The 20,904-nt window shown below is 47.6% G+C and overlaps 1 protein-coding gene across 3 annotated transcripts in view; it reads right to left on the bottom strand.

Annotated features, from left to right (window-relative positions):
- ACO1 (aconitase 1) overlaps nt 1-20,904 on the bottom strand; it is a 616,249-nt gene that overhangs the window by 351,815 nt on the left and 243,530 nt on the right. For all 3 annotated transcript variants that reach the window (XM_069239660.1, XM_069239672.1, XM_069239665.1), the window contains exon 12: nt 3,525-3,660. In XM_069239660.1, coding sequence (XP_069095761.1) covers nt 3,525-3,660 — 136 coding nt within the window. The remainder of the gene's footprint in view (nt 1-3,524; nt 3,661-20,904) is intronic.

Genomic DNA, 20,904 nt, shown 5'->3' with positions numbered 1-20,904 from the left:
GTGGCTGGAAAATAGTAAGTGACTGGGGTGTCAACTCAAAGTCCACATCTCGCTCACTTGCTGAGTCAAGGTAATGGTGATGAGGAAGACCATCTTCAGACTGAGGAACCACAAGGAGCATCTTTGCACAGGTTTAAATAGTGTCCCCAATAAAAAAAATAAAAAAAAAGGATCAATTTCTAGTCCAACTGTGGCACAATAAAGGACATAGAGGACACCTATGATTCATCAGTTCCACAAACTGAATCACAATTGCTGACTTGAAAAATGAAGGCTGATAGACAAAGGCTGACAAGACACAATAGTAACTTTTAAATGTATCCATAGAAAAGCCTCGCTGGGACAAGGATAGTGTGAACACCAAAATATTCAAAAACTGCACCCTAAATCAATCAATCAACGTACTCTTCCTCACAACAAAATACAAAATGTGGCCAGCACCAGAGTAAAAGGAGTCGATGGAGGAATTCTGTGCAGCAAGAACATTCACAACATCCAAAAGGCTGATTGAAAGAGCACAAATTGCCTTTCTCAATATCAGTGCACAAAGGCGGAGGTTGGAAAGGTTCCCTCATAGTGTGATAAGAGATCTCCTCTGACTGAGCAGAAAGACGAGAGGAAACCGAGGGCACAGTAGCTCCACGTACTAGAACCTCAGTGCCCAGTGTAAGGCAATGAGGGTAATTTATGTTCAGTTCGGTTTCACTTTACTCTGAACTTAATTAATCATGAGGGTGGGATTGATTGGTGGGAATGCGTAACATAGCTCAAATGTACCCGAAAATTCCCAATTCATGATAACTGCGTCTCCCAGGGCCCCACTGCAACAGGAATTGCTGGACACATCACCCACACCGGTGGGGATGACAAGTTTGGGGTATCTGCTCTCAAAGGGTCAGTTTTAGAAACTCAAGAATTATAAGGCCAGTGCACATACTAATAGACTTGAAATATGTCTACTTTCAAGTTAGACAGGCAGCAGAAGTATTACAACCTACTTTCTTGCTTGCCCCTCATGAATTTGTCCCACTGACACCCATTAGTTTGAAATCCATCATGGGGTGGGTATCTAAACTTTATAGAATGAGCACTGATTTTTTTTTGGGGGTGGTGGTGACTTTCTGGCCACCCAGCAGTGGAAAAAAGATCTCGACCAAGAGATACCAGAGAAGATATGATTGTTTTGTTGTTAAGGCTAATATTGTTGAATTACAGTCATAAGTGGATGGACTTTAAATTCCTCAAACAGCTGAATTATCCCAGAGTTAATGTGCAAATATGATGTGACTATCAGTGTGAAATATCCCAGTGACCTGCAAGCCCAACAGGATTTCTTCACTTGGGTTTCTTCTCTTGGCCCAGATGTATAAATTCTGGATGGAGAAATAACACTGGCTTACTGACATTCTAGAGCATAGTCATTAACTTCCCTCAGATATCTTTGCTGGGCTATATGGCGGACTTAACTAAAGCTGTACAAAGATTTGCAGCATGATTGCTACTACTAGAAAAGCGCAGAGTTGCTATGGCATGTTGAAGGGGTACCCCACTTTTGTTAAAGACTGGATATGATGCAGCCTTTTGCAAGGACTCTGCAGACTGCTGTGCCAAAACTACCTACACAAAGCAGGTTCAAGGATATGACCACCTCTGGGCCTATCTTGATACAGCTCAACAAGAAACTGAGTTGGAGCCTACTTCAGACACTGTTTAATTTAAACTGATTCTAGAGAACATGTAGATTGGGAACTATTACTTTTAATTAACCTGTTGATGAAAACTGCTCTATCATATGCGATGCTTGAAACATGACAAGCCAACTGACAGCTTTTGTTTTTTGTACTTAGCTGTAATGTACGGAAATGTTACATCATTTTTTTTATTTTTTTTTTAAATCATCAGTCTGTTCCTTTCGTCAGGGCTGGTATGTCAAACCTCTTGAATGCCCCTTCAATAAGGATATGAAAGCCATCTATATCGTTCAGGAGTGAAACTGATGGAAATAGAGTTCTATCACCCTCGAATGGAGCTATATATTCATCCATTTGGGAAATGTGTCACCTGAAGAGAAAGGTGGCAGTTCTCATGGTTTGTCTTCAACACAGACATCCTCATGACCTCTCAGGATGCAGCCTTCTTTAGCAACACATTCCACAAGATCTAAAAAAGTATTTTTAGATGTAAAATACATTGTCTGAATTATTGACAGGTGCAGAGTCCACAGATGTATGGCGAATCCTTGTAAATAGCAATGTCTAAGTTGAAAATGACCACTTAGCTGTGAGGAAACGGAGTCTGAGCATAGGGAACTCCCTTAACACACAATGTGGGAAGAAAACCTGAAGGACTGTGGCCTGTTGGGGGTCAGTCTTCAGAACGATTGTCTCAACTGGTTGAATTCTGGTTCCTTTTAAATTATGTAAATGTAATACTGAAAAGCCTCCTTGACAGCCTAAAGGCTATGTTTCTAATTGAAGTGCAATTTGATGCTTTCATGGGGCTCCCAGCTCATCCACTGGGATGATTCAAGCATGTGAATCCACGAAAGATGAAAGTATGGATAAATATTCAAAGACTATCTCTTAGATGCTTGTCTTATTCTCATTTGTGGGCCTCATTTAGGTCACACATGTTTACCTATTGGGTTCTTTTCCTTTACCTTCTATTGATATTTGATATCAACTCACTTACGCTCACAAGTGTTTAGACAACTTTGTCAATGGAAGGGGCAATGAATCTGCACTAGAAATATCTAAGTAGGGCATTGAAGTGGCACTTTTTCTGTGAAAACTGAGGGTGCAGAGTTAGAGTTTGAGGTTTAAGGTTTCAGCTGATACTTTGGCGCCAACACTTGAAAACTTGTATGAAGGCCTAAAAATATTAATAACATTAAAGGTCACGTTTTGATTTACTTCCCTATTAAATTTTAGATTTTTGTATGCAATAAAACACTAACTGCACATTACTAGGACTGAAGGCTCTTTACTGTGAAACAGCAAGAATTAGCAACTAAACAGACAATCTAGAAACATGAAAAAATATTACATTACATCACAGATATCTGCTAGCATGCATTGCATAGAGAGAAAACCTCAGAACAATTATAAAATGTAGATAGTGAAATACTGTTTCGTAGCATTATAGAATACTAGAAATCAGTAAGCGCAATGTTAGAAGTGTTACAGTTATGAATAAACAAAAATGTACAAAACAGAAAATAAAAAGGTATAAATGAGCATAACAGTGCCACAGTTCTAGTTACAATCATATTCCAGTCCTTAAACCCCATGCCTATTCTTGATGGGAGAGTACATATTTATTAAAAATGGAGCAGGAACAAAGAGTGGATGTGGAACAATGATACAAGTATATCTCTCATTTGGTCACAGAAGGCCTCTTCGCACACAGGCACAAATCACAACACTCCTTATCCCACAGAACGAGAGGTGGTCCTTTTAAATCTGAGAATGAAACTCAATTTACATTGTGGACAGAGAACTAGTATGTACAAAAACAATGCTTACCCAAGTTGCGCAAGGTATGTCATGACTCCACTGTTCTTCAAATAATAAGTTACAACCCCACTGCCCGGGGACAAACTCGTTTTGACATAAGATTTCACAGTTAGTCCGGCTTCTATTGCTTTTTTTGCCAATAACCCTGCATAGAAACAAAATCAGACCAAACCAATATTTTAGTTTGCTACAAGTTGTCCTCAACATTATTGCATCTCCTGCTTGAAAATGCATATTATAACGCAAATAGCTGGAATAACAAGTGCAAATTATATTTTTATTCATCTGTAGTGTTCTCGGAGTATGCTTCACATTAACTTATTCAAACGTAAACACTGCTCCTTTAGACAACCTGATGAGGGTGGCAATCCATATTGATGGCTGGAATAATAATTTCAAAGCTTTTGCAACTGGAAGAAGAGCATGGTAATGACTCCAACAGGATAATTAAGCAAGGTAAGCAATATTCACAACCACATAATCGGAACAATTACAAAAACACTCAAATGTAAATCAAAATATCCTGTTAGAAATGACATGAACATTTATGTAATATTTGAGATTTGGAACCGCGCACACAAGCACACAGATGCAAAGTTAAGCAGAAGCATCTGAATCCAGATTCACCAAGCTCTGATACTCCCTCTTTTAGAAGGAAGTAAAAATCCACTTCCTGCACCTCTTCCTTAAGTAACAATCACAGATTCTGGCACCTGAAAGAAGTCAATCCTTTTCTCACTGTAATACACAATCCTATTCTATACCCGTTCTTCCCCTCTCCTGTACCCACTTGCGACACATGCTTTCTTTCTTCTGTATAATTATATACCCTGTATTCTGGAAAAGATGCATTACTCCATAGCTCTGTTGTGTTTAAAACAGGCTTCATCCCATAAATTAAAGTATTAAACTTAAATCCACCAGGCAGAAACTCATAATAAAGAAAACAGTGTAACAAGTAACAAATATGTCAACCTATACCTAACACTACTGAAAAAACGTTAGAAAATTAGTTACTTACCTGTAACTGTAGTTCTTCAATATTGGAATCTTTCATAGATTCACATGCTTGAATCCTTCCCCGTCGTCGAGATGGGAGCCCCCAGTAAATCAAAACAGCAATCTAGAAGCTACTGCAATGAGAAAAGGCCCAAAGGCTTTCACTTTAGTAGCCTATTTTTCAGTCTCTGAGTAAAAAGGACCAAAGCAAGTCCCATTCAATCAGGCTTCCCCTCCCTCTAGAAGCCTCCTGTGAGAAACTCCACTCCCTCAGATTTTACCAAGCACGAGTGCCAGAGTATTTGACGAAGACAGCTAACGGTGCGCTTCCCAGGGGCAGAGGGACAGTCACGTGAATCTATGAAAGATTCCAATCCTGGAGAACTGTAGTTACAGGTAAGTAACTCATTTTCTTACTCCAGTATTGGAACTTTCATAGATTCACATGCTTGAATCCGAATAGCAAGCAGTAATGAAGCACACTGTATAGTTTATATACATAAACACACACACAAATATATATATATATATATATATATATATATATATACACACACACACAAACACACACACACACACACACACATACACACACATTCATAGAACCCACATCTATATACAGAATCATTGAAGAAACATGATCATGCAGGACAGACAAAATAATTGATAAGCAATTAATATAGTTAAGGAACAGCATCTTGACCAGAAACATAGAAAAAAATTATCATAACCTGAAAAGAAGAAACAATGCTGTACAATGTGCGCAAAGAAAACTGGGCTGGCGGGAAAAAGGAAAGAAGAAATACAAGAGCTCACTGTTACTGGAATAGATGTCGCAAAACCACTTGTCCTACCGCCACATTACCCTGCTGTGTTTCTTCTAAACAGTAATGTTTTACAAATGTATGCCTTGACTTCCAAGTGTCTGCCCTGCAGATGTCCTGGATGGGCACTCCTGCAAAAAGCGCTGTGGATGCAGCCTTTTTCCTCGTCTAATGCGCATGCACTTAATTCTGTAAAGGTTTTCCTGCTGCTGTAGGACAACAGTTAATCGTAGAGGCTATCCACATTGCAATCCCTTGCTTGGACAATGCTCGGCCTTTACGAGGAGCACTAAACGCCACAAAAAGTTGGTTTGATTGTCTAAATTGCTTAGTTCTATCGAGATAAAACTTCAGGCACCTCTGAATGTCCAAAGAATACAGAGCTTGCTCCGCCGGTGTTGATGGATTTGGGAAATATGACTTCAGTACCACCGGCTGGTTAATATGGAAATCCGAAGGGACTTTAGGTATAAACTTTGGATTTGTCCGTAAAATTACCTTGTCTCTCTTGAACTGCAAGAAAGGGTCTTGGATAGCGAATGCTTGAATCTCGGTCACTCTTCTGGCTGAGGTAAGAGCAAGAAGGAGAGAGACCTTCCAGGACAGAAATTTTAAATCTGCCTTGTGAATTGGCTCAAACGGTGGTTTCATTAATTGGGACAAGACCAAATTAAGCTGCCACAACGAAGGAGGAGGCCTGACTGGAGGGAAAGACCTGAACAGTCCCTTAAACAGCTTTAGGACTCTTTCGGACCACAAAGGAGGTATATTATCTGCACGCCTATAGCGGGAAATCGCTGCTATGTGTACTCTAATTGAGGAGATAGCCAAACCCGATCTGGCCAGAAGGAGAAGATAAGGCAGTATTCGCTCGGGCGATGAATAGAAAGGATGCACCTGAGCTTGTGTACACCATGAGCAAAACCTCTTCCACTTCAGACGATAACATTTGCTGGTACTCTCAGCTGCAGCTCTGGCGAGGATGATTCTACAATCTGAAGGTATATCTAGATGTGCAAACTCATGGTGTTCAGGAGCCAGGCTGTCAAGTGAAGTGAAGCCGGATCCGGGTGAAGAATGTGGCCCTCGTTCATTGTTAGCAGGGATGGCATCACTGGCAGAGGGATGCTGTGGGTCTGTCAGAGGATAAGGAGCTCTGTATACCAGAACTGGCGAGGCCATGCTGGAGCAATCAGAAGAAGCTTGCAGCGTTCGTTCTTGATCTTTGCCAGAACTCTCGGTACTAGGGGAATAGGAGGAAAAGCGTAAGCATAATTTCCTGACCATGCCATGGAAACGCATTCCCCCAAGAGCCCCAATGGTGATTCAGACTTGCAAGAATTGGCATTTTGCTTTCTGCGGGGTGGCGAAAAGATCCAGGTTTGGTTTTCCCCATAGGGAGAAGACTTGGTTCGATACTCCTTGATCCAACTCCCATTCGTGGTTGGGCGATCGAGACCTGCTCAGAGAATCTGCTAAAATGTTCTGTAAGTCTGGGACATGTTCTGCTCGAAGGTTTATCTGCTGTCTGATAGACCATTCCCAAATGCGCTGAGATTCGCTCGATAAGAGCAGAGACCTGGTTCCTCCCAGTTTGTTGATATAATGCATTGTTGTAGTGTTGTCCGTCCGAATGAGTACTGATGAACCTTTTATCTTTGGAAGAAAAGTGCGAAGCGCTAATCAAACCGCTTTCAATTTGAGGTAATTGATGTGAAAAACCCTCTGATGTGGTTTCCATTTGCCCCTGACTCGTAGGTGGTGGAGGAAGGCGCCCCAACCTTCGAGAGAAGCGCGTGTAGTAATTACCCACGGAGCTGGTTGGGGAAGAAAAGAAAGTCCCCTCGATAAGTGAAACTCTCGAGTCCACCAAGTCAGAGGGGATATCATGGGCTTTGTTATTCTGATGACATTGTCGGAAGACCCTGTGGACTGTATCCACTGACGGTCTAGCTGCTCCTGTAGGGGCCTCATTCTGAGACAACAGAATGGCACCAGTGGAATGCAGGAGGACATTATCCCCAACAGGGACTTGAAGAGGCGAACTGAAACATATTCTCTTTTTCGTAGGCACCTCGCAAGAGATATGAGCTTTTTCCGTCTCTCCTCTGTAGAAGTTACATTGTTGGTGGAAGTGTCCAATATCGCCCCTAGAAATGTTCTCCTTTTTAAGGGCTGGAAGGCTGACTTGTCGCGGTTGACTGTTAAGCCTAGGCTCGTGAACAGCTCGATGCAGGTGCATGTGCACTTCAGTGCCTGAGACCTGGACTTGGCCTTGACCAGCCAATCGTCCAGATACGGAAAGACTTGATGGTTCTGCCTTCTGTGGAAAGCTGCTACTGGGGCCACGCATTTGGTAAAGATTCCGGGGGCCAATTTCAAACCGAAGGGTAGGACTTTGAACTGGAAATGGTCTCTGGCTAGTACAAATCTGAGATATTTCCTGTGGGAAGGGTGTATAGGGATATGGAAGTATGTGTCCTGCAAATCTAGGGTGGACATGTAATCTCCCGGGTTGAGAAGGGACAGGATGTCTGTTAAGGTGATCATACGGAATGATTGTTTCTTGAGATAAGTATTGAGATCCCGGAGGTCTAGGATTGGGCACCAATTCTTCCACTTCTTTCAAACCAGGAAAAACAGAGAGTAGAATCACTTTCTTTTGTCCTGATGTAGAACTCTCTCTATAGCTCCCTAGAGGAGCAATGACTTGACTTCCTGCATAAGTGTAAGACCTTTACCCTTCGAGGGAGGGGAGGTCTTGTAGGTGGATACTGTAAGAATTCCAAAGTATGGCTAAAGTGAATGAGATTTAAGACCCATTGGTCTGATGTTATCTTTTGCAAATTGTGAAAGTAAAGAAATCCTTCCCCCTAGTCTTGTATCCAAGGGAAGGTTCGCTGCCGGAGATACCAGAAAGTCATTGTCTGCCTCCTGTGTCCTTTGCTTGCCTTCCTGCTTTTCCTCTCTGCGACGGTCTTGAATAAGCTGCTTGCGGAGGAAGTCTCTTTTGTTGGAACTGGGAACGAAAGGACTGAGAAGCCACGAAGACAGAGGGGTATCTATATTGTTGGAAGCCTCCTTATAGGAAGTTGGCACTGTATATACTATTTCAAAGTAAAATAGTGTGCACAGAGTCCAAGGGTTCCCCTTAGAGGTAAGATAGTGGCAAAAAGAGAATTCTAATGCTCTATTTTGTGGTAGTGTGGTCGAGCAGCAGGCTTATCAGAGGGTAGTGTTAAGCATTTGTTGTACACACACAGGCAATAAATGAGGAACACACACTCAAAGACTTACTCCAGGCCAATAGGTTTTTTTGATAAAGAAACATATTTTCTTAGTTTATTTGTAGAACCACAAGATTCAAGATTTTAGGTAAGAAGATAAATTGTATGGTGCTTAGTGTAGGAGGCTGGCCTGGCTTGTAGTGGGTACCAGAGGTACTTACACCTTGTGCCAGGTCCAGTTATCCCTTATTAGTGTAGAAGAGGTGTTTCTAGCAGCTTAGGCTGACAGAAGGTAGCTATGGCAAAGCAGCTTAGGCTGAACTAGGAGACATGTAAAGCTCCTACTATACCACTGGTGTCATATGCACAATATCAATAACACAATACACAGAGTTACTAAAAATAAAGGTACTTTATTTTTATGACAATATGCCAAAAGTATCTCAGTGAGTACCCTCAGTATGAGGATAAGTTATATACACAAGATATATGTACTCAAACCAAAATTAGGTAAGTAATAGCAAGAAAAGTAATTCAAACAGTGTAGAATTACAATAGATTTCAATAGGAGCACATAGGTATAGGGGCAGCACAAACCATATACTCCAAAAGTGGAATGCGAACCACAAATGGACCCCAAACCTATGTGAGCTTGTAGAGGGTCGCTGGGACTGTAAGAAAACAGTGAGGGTTAGAAAAAGAGCCCACCCCAAGACCCTGAAAGGTAGGTGTAAAGTGCACCTACTACCCCCAGAGAGCACAGAAGTCGTGATAGGGGGATTCTGCAGGAAGAACAAACACCAGCAATGCAACAACAGTGGATTTCCAGACCTGAGTACCTGTAAGACAAGGGGACCAAGTCCAATAGTCCCGACAGTGTCGAGAGTGGGCAGGAGCCCAGAAAATGCCAGCTGAGGGTGCAAGGAAGCTGCCACCGGTTGGAAGAAGTTCAGAGTTCTGCAAGAAAGAAGAGGACTAGGAACTTCCCCTTTGGAGGATGGATGTCGCGATGAAGCTTGCAGAGGTGTTCCCACGCAGAAAGACCGCCACCAAGCCTTGCTAGCTGCAAGAGTCGCGGTAGAGGTTATTGGGTGCTGCTGTGGACCAGGATGTCGCCACTTGGAGGAGGAGACAGAGGGGGCGCCCAGCAACTCAGGGAGCCCTCACAGAAGCAGGCAGCACCCACAAAAGTACCTGAATAGGCACTTGGAAGGAAAGTGAACCGGAGTCCACGCGAAGTCACAAAAGGGAGTCCCACGACGCCGGAAAACAACTCAGAAGGTTGTGCACTGCAGGAAGGAGTGCCGGGGACCCAGGCTTGGCTGTGCACGAAGGAAATCCTGGAAGAGTGCACAGGAGCCAGAGCAGCTGCAAATCACGCAGTACCCAGCAATGCAGTCTAGCGTGGGGAGGCAAGGACTTACCTCCACCAAACTTGGACTGAAGAGTCACTGGACTGTGGGAGTCACTTGGACAGAGTTGCTGAGTTCCAGGGACCACGCTCGTCAGGATGAGAGGGGACCCAGAGGACCAGTGTTGCAGTCTTCTGGTGCCTGCGTTAGCAGGGGGAAGATTCCGTCGACCCACAGGAGATTTCTTCGGAGCTTCTGGTGCAGGGTGAAGGCAGGCTCACCCCCAGAGCATGCACCACCTGGAAACAGTCGAGAAAGCAGTCGGGATGAGGCGCAACAATGTTGCTGGTAGTCGTCTTGCTACTTTGTTGCGGTTTTGCAGGCGTCCTGAGCAGTCAGCGGTCGATCCTTTGGTAGAAGGTGAAGAGGGAGATGCAGAGGAACTCTGGTGAGCTCTTGCATTCGTTAGCTGAAGAATTCCCCAAAGCAGAGACCCTAAATAGCCAGAAAAGGAGGTTTGGCTACCAGGTTAGGAGGATTGGCTACCAAGAGAGATAAGAGCCTATCAGAAGAAGCCTCTGACGTCACCTGCTGGCACTGGCCACTTAGAGCAGTCCAGTGTGCCCCCAACACCGCTGTTTCCAAGATGGCAGAGGTCTGGGACACACTGGAGGAGCTCTGGGCACCTCCCCTGGGAGGTGCAGGGGAGTGGTCACTCCCCTTTCCTTTGTCCAGTTTCGCGCCAGAGCAGGGCTGGGGGTTCCCTGAACCGCTGTAGACTGGCTTATGCAGAAATGGGCACCATCTGTGCCCATCAAAGCATTTCCAGAGGCTGGGGAGGCTACTCCTCCCCAGCCTTCACACCTATTTCCAAAGGGAGAGGGTGTAACACCCTCTCTCAGAGGAAATCCTTTGTTCTGCCTTCCTGGGCCAGGGCTGCCTGGACCCCAGGAGGGCAGAAACCTGTCTGAGGGGTTGGCAGCAGCTGCAGTGGAGACCCCGGAAAGGTAGTTTGGCAGTACCCGGGTGCTGTGCTAGAGACCCTGGGGATCATGGAATTGTCCCCCAATACCAGAACGGTATTGGGGTGACAATTCCATGATCTTAGACATGTTACATGGCCATGTTAGGAGTTACCATTGTGACGCTATACATAGGTAGTGACCTATGTATAGTGCACGTGTGTAATGGTGTCCCCACACTCACAAAGTCCGGGGAATTTGCCCTGAACGATGTGGGGGGACCTTGGCTAGTGCCAAGGTGCCCACACACTAAGTAACTTTGCACCCAACCTTCACCAGGTGAAGGCTAGACATATAGGTGACTTAAGTTACTTAAGTGCAGTGGTAAATGGCTGTTAAATAACGTGGACGTTATTTCACTCAGGCTGCAATGGCAGGCTTGTGTAAGAATTGTCAGAGCTCCCTATGGGTGGCAAAAGAAATGCTGCAGCCAATAGGGATCTCCTGGAACCCCAATACCCTGAGTACCTCAGTACCATATACTAGGGTGTACCAGTATGCCAATGTGAATTGGTAAATTTAGTCACTAGCCTGTTAGTGACAAATGTGGAAAGCAGAGAGAGCATAACCACTGAGGTTCTGGTTAGCAGTGCCTCAGGGAGGCAGTTAGGCATCACACAGGGAACACATACAGGGCACATACTTATAAGCACTAGGGCCCTGTCTGGAAGGGTCCCAGTGACAGACTAAAACACCGTATATACAGTGAAATATGGGGGTAACATGCCAGGCAAGATGGTACTTTCCTACACTTAGAACTTTGATTTAAAACAGTAGTACACACAGTTTTGGTTAAAATGGCAATAAACTATTTCAAAAGTGGACAGTGCAAAAATCAACAGTTCCTGGTTAGTTTCTCAGGTAAGTAAAGCACTTACAAGTTGAGACTCCTGGGCATAGGCAGCCCACCGCTGGTGGTTTAAGGAAACCCCAAAGCCACCACACCAGCAACACAGGGCCGGTCAGGAGCAGAGGGCAAAAGGGGGCCCAAAACGCATAAGTACGTATGGAGAACAGGGGTGCTCCGGTTTCAGTCTGCTAGCAGGTAAGTACCTGCATCCTCGGGGAGCAGACCTGGGGGGTTTTGTAGGGCACTGGGGGTAGGAGGGGTTTGACACACAAGCACACAAAATACACCGTCAGCGGCACAGTGGGCGGCCGGGTGCGAAGTAGGTGTCTGGTTTGCCATAGAAAACAATGGAGGGATCCGGGGTTTACTCTGGCGATGCAGGCCAGGGCACGGAGGCTTCTCGGGCCAGCCACCAACTGGGCTAGGATGAGGCCACCTGCTGGTCACTCCTGCGCTGGTAGGTGGTTCCTCTCAGTCCTGGGGGCTGCGGGCGCAGTGCTTGGTCCAGGCGTCTGGTTCCTTTGTTACCAGGCAGTCGTGGTCAGGGGGAGCCTCTGTATCCTCTATGCAGGCGTCGCCGTAGGGGTGCAGGGAGGTCGACTCAGGGTGTCCACGTCGTTAGAGTCGCCTGGGAGTCCTCTCAGAGGTGTTGGTTCTCCTGAACTTGAGCTGGGGGCGTTCGGTGTAGCGTGGGAAAACTCACGCTTCTGGCGGGAAGTTGAAGTCTCTTTAAAGTTGCTTGTTTTGTTGTTTCTGGACAGAGGCGCTGTCCTCGAGAGGTTCTTTGTCCTTTAGGTGCAGGTCAGTCCTCTGAGTCCTCAGAGGTCGCTGGTCCCACTGGATGCGTCGCTGTGCAGGTTCTTTGAGCCTGGAGTCAGGCCGGTAGGGCTGGGGACAAATCAGTTGTTGTCTCTGTGGGGCTTTGAGGTCAGCAGTCCTTATTTCTTCAGGTTGCAGGAATCTGATTTCTTGGGTTCTGGGTCACTCCTAAATACTAAATTAGGGGGGTGTTTAGGCCTGGGGTGCAGTCGCCAATGGCTACTGTCCTTGAGGGTGGCTACACCCTCCTTGTGCCTCCTCCCTAAGGGGAGAGGGGGGCACATCCCTATTCCTATTGGTGGAATCCTCCAAAACCAAGATGGGGGATTTCTAAAGGCAGGGGTCACCTCAGCTCAAGACACCTTAGGGGGCCGTCCTGACTGGTGGGTGATTCCTCCTTGTTTTATTCATTATCTCCTCTGGACTTGCCACCAAAAGTGGGGGCTGTGTCCGGATAGGTGGGCATCTTCACTAGCTGTGATGCCCTGGTACGGTGTAACGACAGGCAGGAGCCTTTGAGGCTCACCGCCAGGTGTTGCACTGGGTGGACGTGCTTCTCACCTCCCCCTCCAGGAACTGTAAGCTTAGTTCCTGGCCACAGAGTGACAAAGGCACTCACCCCATGTGGCCAGAAACTCATCCTGTTGTGGCAGGCTGGCGGGAACTGGTCAGCCTAACACTAGGAGTCTGACTGGCATACAGGGGGCATCTCTAAGATGCCCTATGTGTGCATTTTTAAATAAATCCCACACAGGGCCCTTGGTACAAGGGGTACCATTTACAAGGGGCTTATCTGAGTGCCAGGGCTGTGCCAATTGTGTGAACAAAGGTATAGTTTAGGGGAAGAACACTGGTGCTGGGGCCTGGTTAGCAGGATCCCAGCATACTTTCAATCATAACAAAAGGCAAAATGTTAGGGGGTAACCATACCAAGGAAGGCATTTCCCTACAGATCTCTCAGGAACATGTGATGTAATGCAATACATCGTCTAATGTGAAAACATAACACTAGTATAGATAAGGACTGAAAGAGTAGGACTGGTGACCACTATCTCTACAGGATTATAAATGTAGATTCTTCTATTGAAACAGCTTGCAACTACTCGACTCTAAGCAATGAGCCAACTGTCACTAAGAAGACCACTTTCGCTAATAACTCTTGAAAGTGCAACAATGCATTGTTTCACCCCTTCCCCGCCATGGATGTAGTGGTTACGTTCGGTGGAGGCACCACGAACGTAACCACTACGTCCTGGTACCGGTTTAGCGCTCCCCCAAGGAACGCCCCCCCACCCTCTCAACGCAGGGCTGGAAGGGGCATCGCTTCCCCTTCCACCCCTGACCTCCACAGTGAAGTCTGATGACGTCAGCACTCGATGACGGACGAGAAATGCTTAGCATTTCTCTTCCGCTCAAGAGGAGGGGGGGTGGGGTCAGAAACCACTACACACCAAGTTTTTTTTTTTTTTTATACTTATGCATAAAGGGAGTGGCCCCTTGGGCAGGGGCCGCTCCCCGGGTGGGTCAAAATATTTTGATGCCATTTCTGCCCCCAGGGGTGGCAGAAACCTCTAGACACCAGGGATATATATATATTTTTTTTTACTTTATGTTTTTATGTATGGGGAGCGACCCCTTAAGGCAAGGGTTGCTCCCTTGGGAGGCATATTGGATTTAGGCCATTTCTGACCCCCTTGGGGGCAGATCGGCTTATTTTTGTACGGCCAAACTGCCCCCAAAGGGGGCAGAAACTACTAGACACCAGGGATTGGTGTGTGTAAGGAAATACCTCCTTGGCACGGTTACCCCCTAACTTTTTGCCTTTGCTGATGTTAAGTTTTGACTGAAAGTGTGCTAGGAGGGGTGGGTGGGCGTGGCCGGCAAGATGGTTGATCGGAAGCACTAAACGAGTGCTCCCGATCCTGGCTTGTAATCCTCCCTGATCCTGTGGCCCCCGGATCCCCGCGGACCTGGCAGCCGAGTCCTGGAGTCAGTGAGAGCTGAGGAGTGTAGGGGGGGAGAGTGGCAGGGGAGAACGGTTGTGGCGCCGAAATCTAACAGCAGGGGAGCATGCAAGCGGAGCGCCTGACCCTAACATGGCGGCCATGATCTAAACGTGGCGAAAATCGGCTGCTGGAGACACTGGAGCGGCACGAATCCAGGAAAGAAGTTTCCTGCAGGGGAGCCACTCAGAGTGCGGGGTTGAGTGGACTTTGACTCATTTGCATTGGAGATCTGCCAGAATTCTTGGGTTGCCCGGCTCTGGAGTGCAGGACTATCAAGCTGTGCATTGGATCAGTCGGCTCGGGTACGACACCTGCGCTGCTTCTACATATGCTGGCACCCCCACAGGGGGTGGGAGGTTAAGAGACTGAGAAGTGTTTGGCAGCAGGAATACGGAGTTTGACTGCCTCCCTCGCGCCTGGAGGGCTTGAGCCTGGCATTTGGTGTGTTCCTTCGTGACTGCCGCCCCAGCAGGTAGATACCATGGACAAAGACAGAACGCAAAAGAGTACGTAGCAAACGCAAATGGACCAATGCACTGCGCAGAGTTCAGGTGTGAGTCTACAAAAAAATCCCCCAGGTCCTTTGGAGAAAGGTGCAGAACCCACCAGTGCGCAAATCCTGGCTGCTACGGAGTACTTGCGGCAGGCAATGCAAACTCAGATCGCGGCCATAGCGGTGGATGTCAATCTGCTTCGTGTGGACCTAAGGGTAGAGGCGGAACGCTCGGTGGCCACAGAGAAACAAGTGACGGGCCTGTAGTCAGAGATGGATACGCTGAAGGCCTCGGTGGCCATCCTTGAAGCTAAAACGCACAAGCTGGAGGCGAGGGTCAAGGATGCGGAAGGTAGGGCAAGACGGTGTAACCTCCGCATAGTGGGCTTTCCCCGAAGGTGTGGAGGGAGCAAATGTGGAGGCTTTCTTGGAAGACTGGATTCGAAAAACATTACCTGAGGCACCCTTATCGGCTGCATTCGTGGTGGAGTGTGCACACAGAGCCTTAACAGCGCCGCCACCACCGGGAACCCATCCCAGGAACAATTATAGCAAAGATCCTTAACTACAGAGACCGAGATGTAATCTTGCAGGAGGTGAGCAAACATGGAGATCCTACCTTTGAAAATCACACCATCTGTTTTTTCCCTGACTATACCAGGATAGTGCAGCTACAGAGGCAGTCCATTGCTGGTGTTAAGCGCAGGCTTAAAGAACTGGGCTATACCTATATGCTGTTGTTCCCAGCTAAGTTTAAAGTTCTCCATGCAGGTCGCTCATACTTTTTTCCATCTCCTGAAGCGGCTTGGGACTGGTTGGAGCGGAACGGTGTGGCGGGAATGCCGGACTTCCTGGTTGGAGAGAGTGGCAGAAGGCCCCGAAGGACAGAGGAGATACATACTGCAGCCCGCAGGAGCACCCGCAGGTGCCGGGCCGGCCAACGAAGCAGAGTGATTTTTCATTCAGACGGCACCCTGAGTCTTGAACGTCAGAGACAGGAGCGAGAGGAGGCCAAACTGTTGGTTCAAATGGTCACGTCTGAGGCATCCTCCCGCTCAGGGTCCCCCTGTGTTGCGGGAAGACTGTCTCCAGATTTGAGCCCTGAGGGCACCTGAATGCTTCATTGACCCTCCAGTTGGGGCTGGAGCACGTACTTTGGTTTTGGGGGATTATTTGAGGTCTTTTCTCTGTTGTGCCCTCCTTCTCTCTCTGACCCCTCCCACTCTCTTTCTGTTCTGACTATGGATGGGAGGTAGTGGGGGTATGGGTCAATGATTGTGCCGGGAGTTGCTGCGGAGTAGTGTAGCTGAGCTAAAGTGGAGCTAAACCCCTCTATTATTGTTGTTAGTTCTACTTGTGGGTACAGTGTGTGTGCGGGCCAGACGATTGGCATGAGCAGAATGTCGGAGCGCTGTCTGGACCTGAATCTAGCTATCGAGCGTGAGCGGCGATCGCTTCCCACTTCTAGACTATAGAAGTGATAGCGGGGTACACAATCGATCGGGCAGACACTATTTGTGGGAGGTGTTTACCCGGGGTGGGAAGGGGAACTTATCTGTGGGTTCTTGTTTGAATTGGAGTTCTGTATTTGACACTGTAAGCACTGTGAGTGTCCTTCTGTTTAGGCACATCGACTTGAGTAGTTGCGCAAGCGTGAACCGGGGAATTATATGGTGGGGGCAGTGGAAGGTTGGGGTGGGGGAACAACCTGGAGGAGTGGTGAGGTGTGTGGCACAGATTAGACTATGGTGGGTACCTTGACACGCATGGTTACATAGAGCGTCAGGGAGTTAAACTCCTATGTGAAGCGTTAGAGTACATACGTACCGTCAGCGGCTTAGCGTAAATATTGCTCTCCTGCAGGAGACTCATTTGGTTGAGAATGAAGCACAAAAAGTGCAGAAAAAGTGGAGGGGGCAACTATATTCCGCGACCTATTCCTCTTACGCTAGAGGGGTTTCGGTCTGGGTGGCCCCTGGGACTCCCTTTGTACTACAAAGTCTAAAAGCAGATGTGCAAGGACGGTACATATTTCTTCATGGCTTACTGGACGGCCATGAGATCTGTCTGTTGAAAATCTACGCCCCTAACAAGGATGATGCGGGATTCTATCATCAGATACCACAGGAATTAATATCATTTACAGGGATACCCATTCTATGGGCGGGCGACTTTAATTGCATCCTCGATGGAGCGCTAGATAGAAACCCCCCCAAAGTTGAATACGAAAGCGCATATGACTGCCAAACTGAGAAACCTTATGAGGAATCTCCACTTTGTGGATGTGTGAAGAGAAATGCAACCCTTGGATAGAGTGTTTTCGTGTTACACGCCCACCCATGGGGCTTACAGCTGTCTGGACAGATTTCTTCTAGCCAATGATGGCTCACCAGACATTTGCCGAGTTGTTTATCAGGCCCGGTTTTTGTCAGACCATGCTCCCCCTCCTTTTAGAGTGTGAGATGCACATGCCCAGGCCAGCGATCCCCCTGTGGCGGTTGCGCCCAGACTTACTAAGTGATACGGAATATAAAAAAAGATATACAGGATGTGCTAGTTGGATACTTTCATATGAACTGGGGTACGTCAGGGACCCGAGGCTTAGAGTGGGAGGCACTGAAAGTTGTTAGGAGAGGGGAAAGCCTTAGTAAAACATATGGAATTAGGCAGCGTCTGGAGCGGGAGCTCACAAGGCAGGAGGAGGAGTTGGTTACTCTACAGCGTCAAGTTGACAATGGCGACACTTCGGAGGCAGATTGCCTGGAGGTGGGAGGTAGAACTGTAGACCTCTGGGAGAGGCTAGAGAATTATGTCAGCCGGAACTATAGGCAGCAACTACTCCGGGAGGGAGACCGTTCTGAGAGTATGTTGGCTTGGCTCCTCCGTCGAGTGAGACCAGTCCCCATTATTCAGTTACTCCGCAGCTCCTCTGGGGAAAGGATTTTAGGGCAGCTAAGGGTGAATGCGCACCTGCATGAGCACATGCAAATTATTTATGCCGCACCACGGAGTGTGGGCGAGACCCAGATTCAGACGTACCTGAATGGTCTCCGGTTACCTCGCCTTACGACAGCCCAGGCGGAGGAATTGGAGGAAGAGGTTTCATTGGACCACCTGGGAGAGGCGTTGAGTGGTATGGCAACTGGGAAAGCACCTGGTCCGGACAGGCTGGCAGTCAAATTTTATCATACATATTCTGCTGTGCTTCTTCCTCGACTCTTGTTAATACTCCATGAGGCACAAGGGAAGGGTCTGCTAGTGGTGCATGTGCGAGAAGCTCTGATAGGTATGCTACCAAAGCCAGGAAAGGAAGTTGCCGACCCCAGCTCGGTTGAGTAGAGTGGTGACGCATTTAGTGCAGGGGGTTCAATGTGGTTTTGTGCTGGGGAGGGGAACTTATATGAACATATGGTGCTTATCGTATGTGCTACACGAGACTCGAGGCTCTGCGTTCCCCGCAGCACTAGTGGCGTTAGATATGGAAAAAGCGTTTGACACCCTGTCATGGGTCTACCTATGGAAGGTGTTGCGCAGGATGGGCATTGGTCCTGTCTTCTTATCCTGGGTGCATCTTTTGTACTCGGAGCCCCGGGCGAGAGTGCGTACAGGGGCGATTGGGTCAGACTCTTATGATGGAACGTTACACTCGGCAGGGTTGCCCCGTCGCCGCTGCTGTTCACGTTGGCCATGGAGCCACTAGCTATTCAACTATGGGCAGGCTTGGATGGTTGGGGTATCCAGGTGGGGGCGAGAACGCACATAATCTCATTGTATGCGGATGATGCTCTAGTATACGTATCAGAGCCTGAACAGGCGGTCCCCCTCTCGTTGGTAATGAGAGATGGTGTCGGGTTTACGCTATAACAGACACAAAACGGTGTTGTTCCCGATGGCGGGTCTGTCTGTGATAAGTGCTTCAGAGTTGCCCCAATTGGGCTTAACCTGGGAGACTGAGTCCTTTTCATATTTAGGCATCCAAGTTGCTCAATCGCCGCAACTGCAATTCAATTCAATTTAAATCTGGGTAGAGTACTGGAGGGCCTCCGTTCATCTGTTCAGTTTTGGCCTCTCTCCCACTATCAGTTATGGGTAGAGTCGCGCTCAGTAAAATGATCTTGCTTCCTCGCTGCCTGTGTCTTATGCAGAATTCACTCTGTGAGCTCCCTCTCGATATTTCGGCAACCAGATAAACTGCTCTTATCCTTAGTCTGGGCAGGCAAATGATGCCGTGTTCGCATGGGAATCCTGAAATTTGACCTGGCTGATGGCAGCTTGGTACTGCCAGACTTATATTTATATTACTTGGCTGGGTTGCTACAGTATGCAGTCCGATGGTGTGAGGATGCGCCCAATTGGGAAAAGGATTTGTTAGCCGGCTCGGTCTGTGTGGAGCGCCTCCCGCAGATACTAATGGACGGCTCTAGGGTTCCGCAGGGCACACCCTACCTTGTGGAGCAGGTGTTGAGGGCTTGGGAGAGTGCGGTGGTGCGGGTCCTACGTAAGGCCCCATATGCTCACCTGCTCCCCCTGTGGTGGATCCGGCCTTTTACTAAAGCTGCTGAGGTAATGGATTTTACACAGTGGCGTGCAGGGGGTTGTAACAATGCTGGTGACTTGTATTATAATGGCACGTTCATTACGAGGGAGGAGGCAGACTCCATGTTTGGTATAGGTCCAAGACAGTTCTTACAATATGCAAACATTTAGCCGACGGCCAGAGGCATTTGGACGTCCTTTCCGGAGGAGCCAATTGAATCTCACCTCCTGGTGTCCTTGCTTGATCCCAGAGGTGATCGGGGCCTGCTATACCGAACTTACAAAGCTCTCAAGGGTGACAAACTGACTGACCTTCAGGGGATTAGAGGCCATTGGGACACTAGTCTCGGAATGGTGCTCACAGATGGGGAATGGAATAGGACCCGTTCTTTGGTGCGGGATGCGACCAGTAACGCTAGGTTTAAGTTGACGCACCTTTATTACTTACACAGAGCATACCTGACACCTCAACGGTTAAATAGAATATTTCCTTCAAGGCCTGATAGTTGTAACCGTTGCGGAGAACTGTCGGCTACGTTTGATCACGTGGCATGGGTCTGTGGCTCTGTCCAACCTTATTGGCATCAAGTAGTGAAGACGCTAAGGGAGGTTACGGCTGTGAGTGCAGGTGACAATGAAGCACTGCCTGCTGGGCCGGATCCCGGTCCCCAAAAAGGGTAGGAAAATGGCATATAGATTTGTACAGCTGGGGCTTTTATTGGCAAAAAGGCGCATTACAATTCGTTGGGCCAGCCCGCACCCCTCCCTACATGTTACTTGGTTAAATGATTTTGCTGAATGGGCTACTGCAGAAGAATGCCCGTTGCGGAGGGTTCGATTAGATGAGTGTGCTGACCGAGATTTGGAACTCTGGCGTTCCATGATTAATGAGCTAACTGGTGTGCAGGAGAGCGAGGATGAGAGTCCCTTGAGTGATGCATCTGCCCATTGAGCTCTGGTCGTGGTTGAGCCTTGGGATGCTGGACCAGGGGATTCCTGCGGCACAAATGTGTGTCTTGGTGTGCCCATGCTTCCAGTCCTGCTGCTTGAGGGGGGGGGGTTGCCGTGGGTGGCTCCACCCTCGATCCCTCAATCTGGCTACTGTGTCACTCAGGGATGCTGCTGTGTTTCCTTGCTGGGTCTCCCCCATCCCCCCTCACTGACCATGCCTGTTGCACTAAAGGACGATCATTTTTAGCACTGCTGTCCGCTGGTCTGTCGATGCTTACTATACTTACAGTGTACTGTTGTTGGTTAATAT

Source organism: Pleurodeles waltl, chromosome 1_2 (genome assembly GCF_031143425.1).
Source record: "Pleurodeles waltl isolate 20211129_DDA chromosome 1_2, aPleWal1.hap1.20221129, whole genome shotgun sequence".
In the NCBI taxonomy this organism is placed as follows: domain Eukaryota; kingdom Metazoa; phylum Chordata; class Amphibia; order Caudata; family Salamandridae; genus Pleurodeles; species Pleurodeles waltl.
The sequence above is the reverse complement of the archived record's forward strand: the minus strand, read 5'-3'. Positions and strand labels throughout refer to the sequence as shown.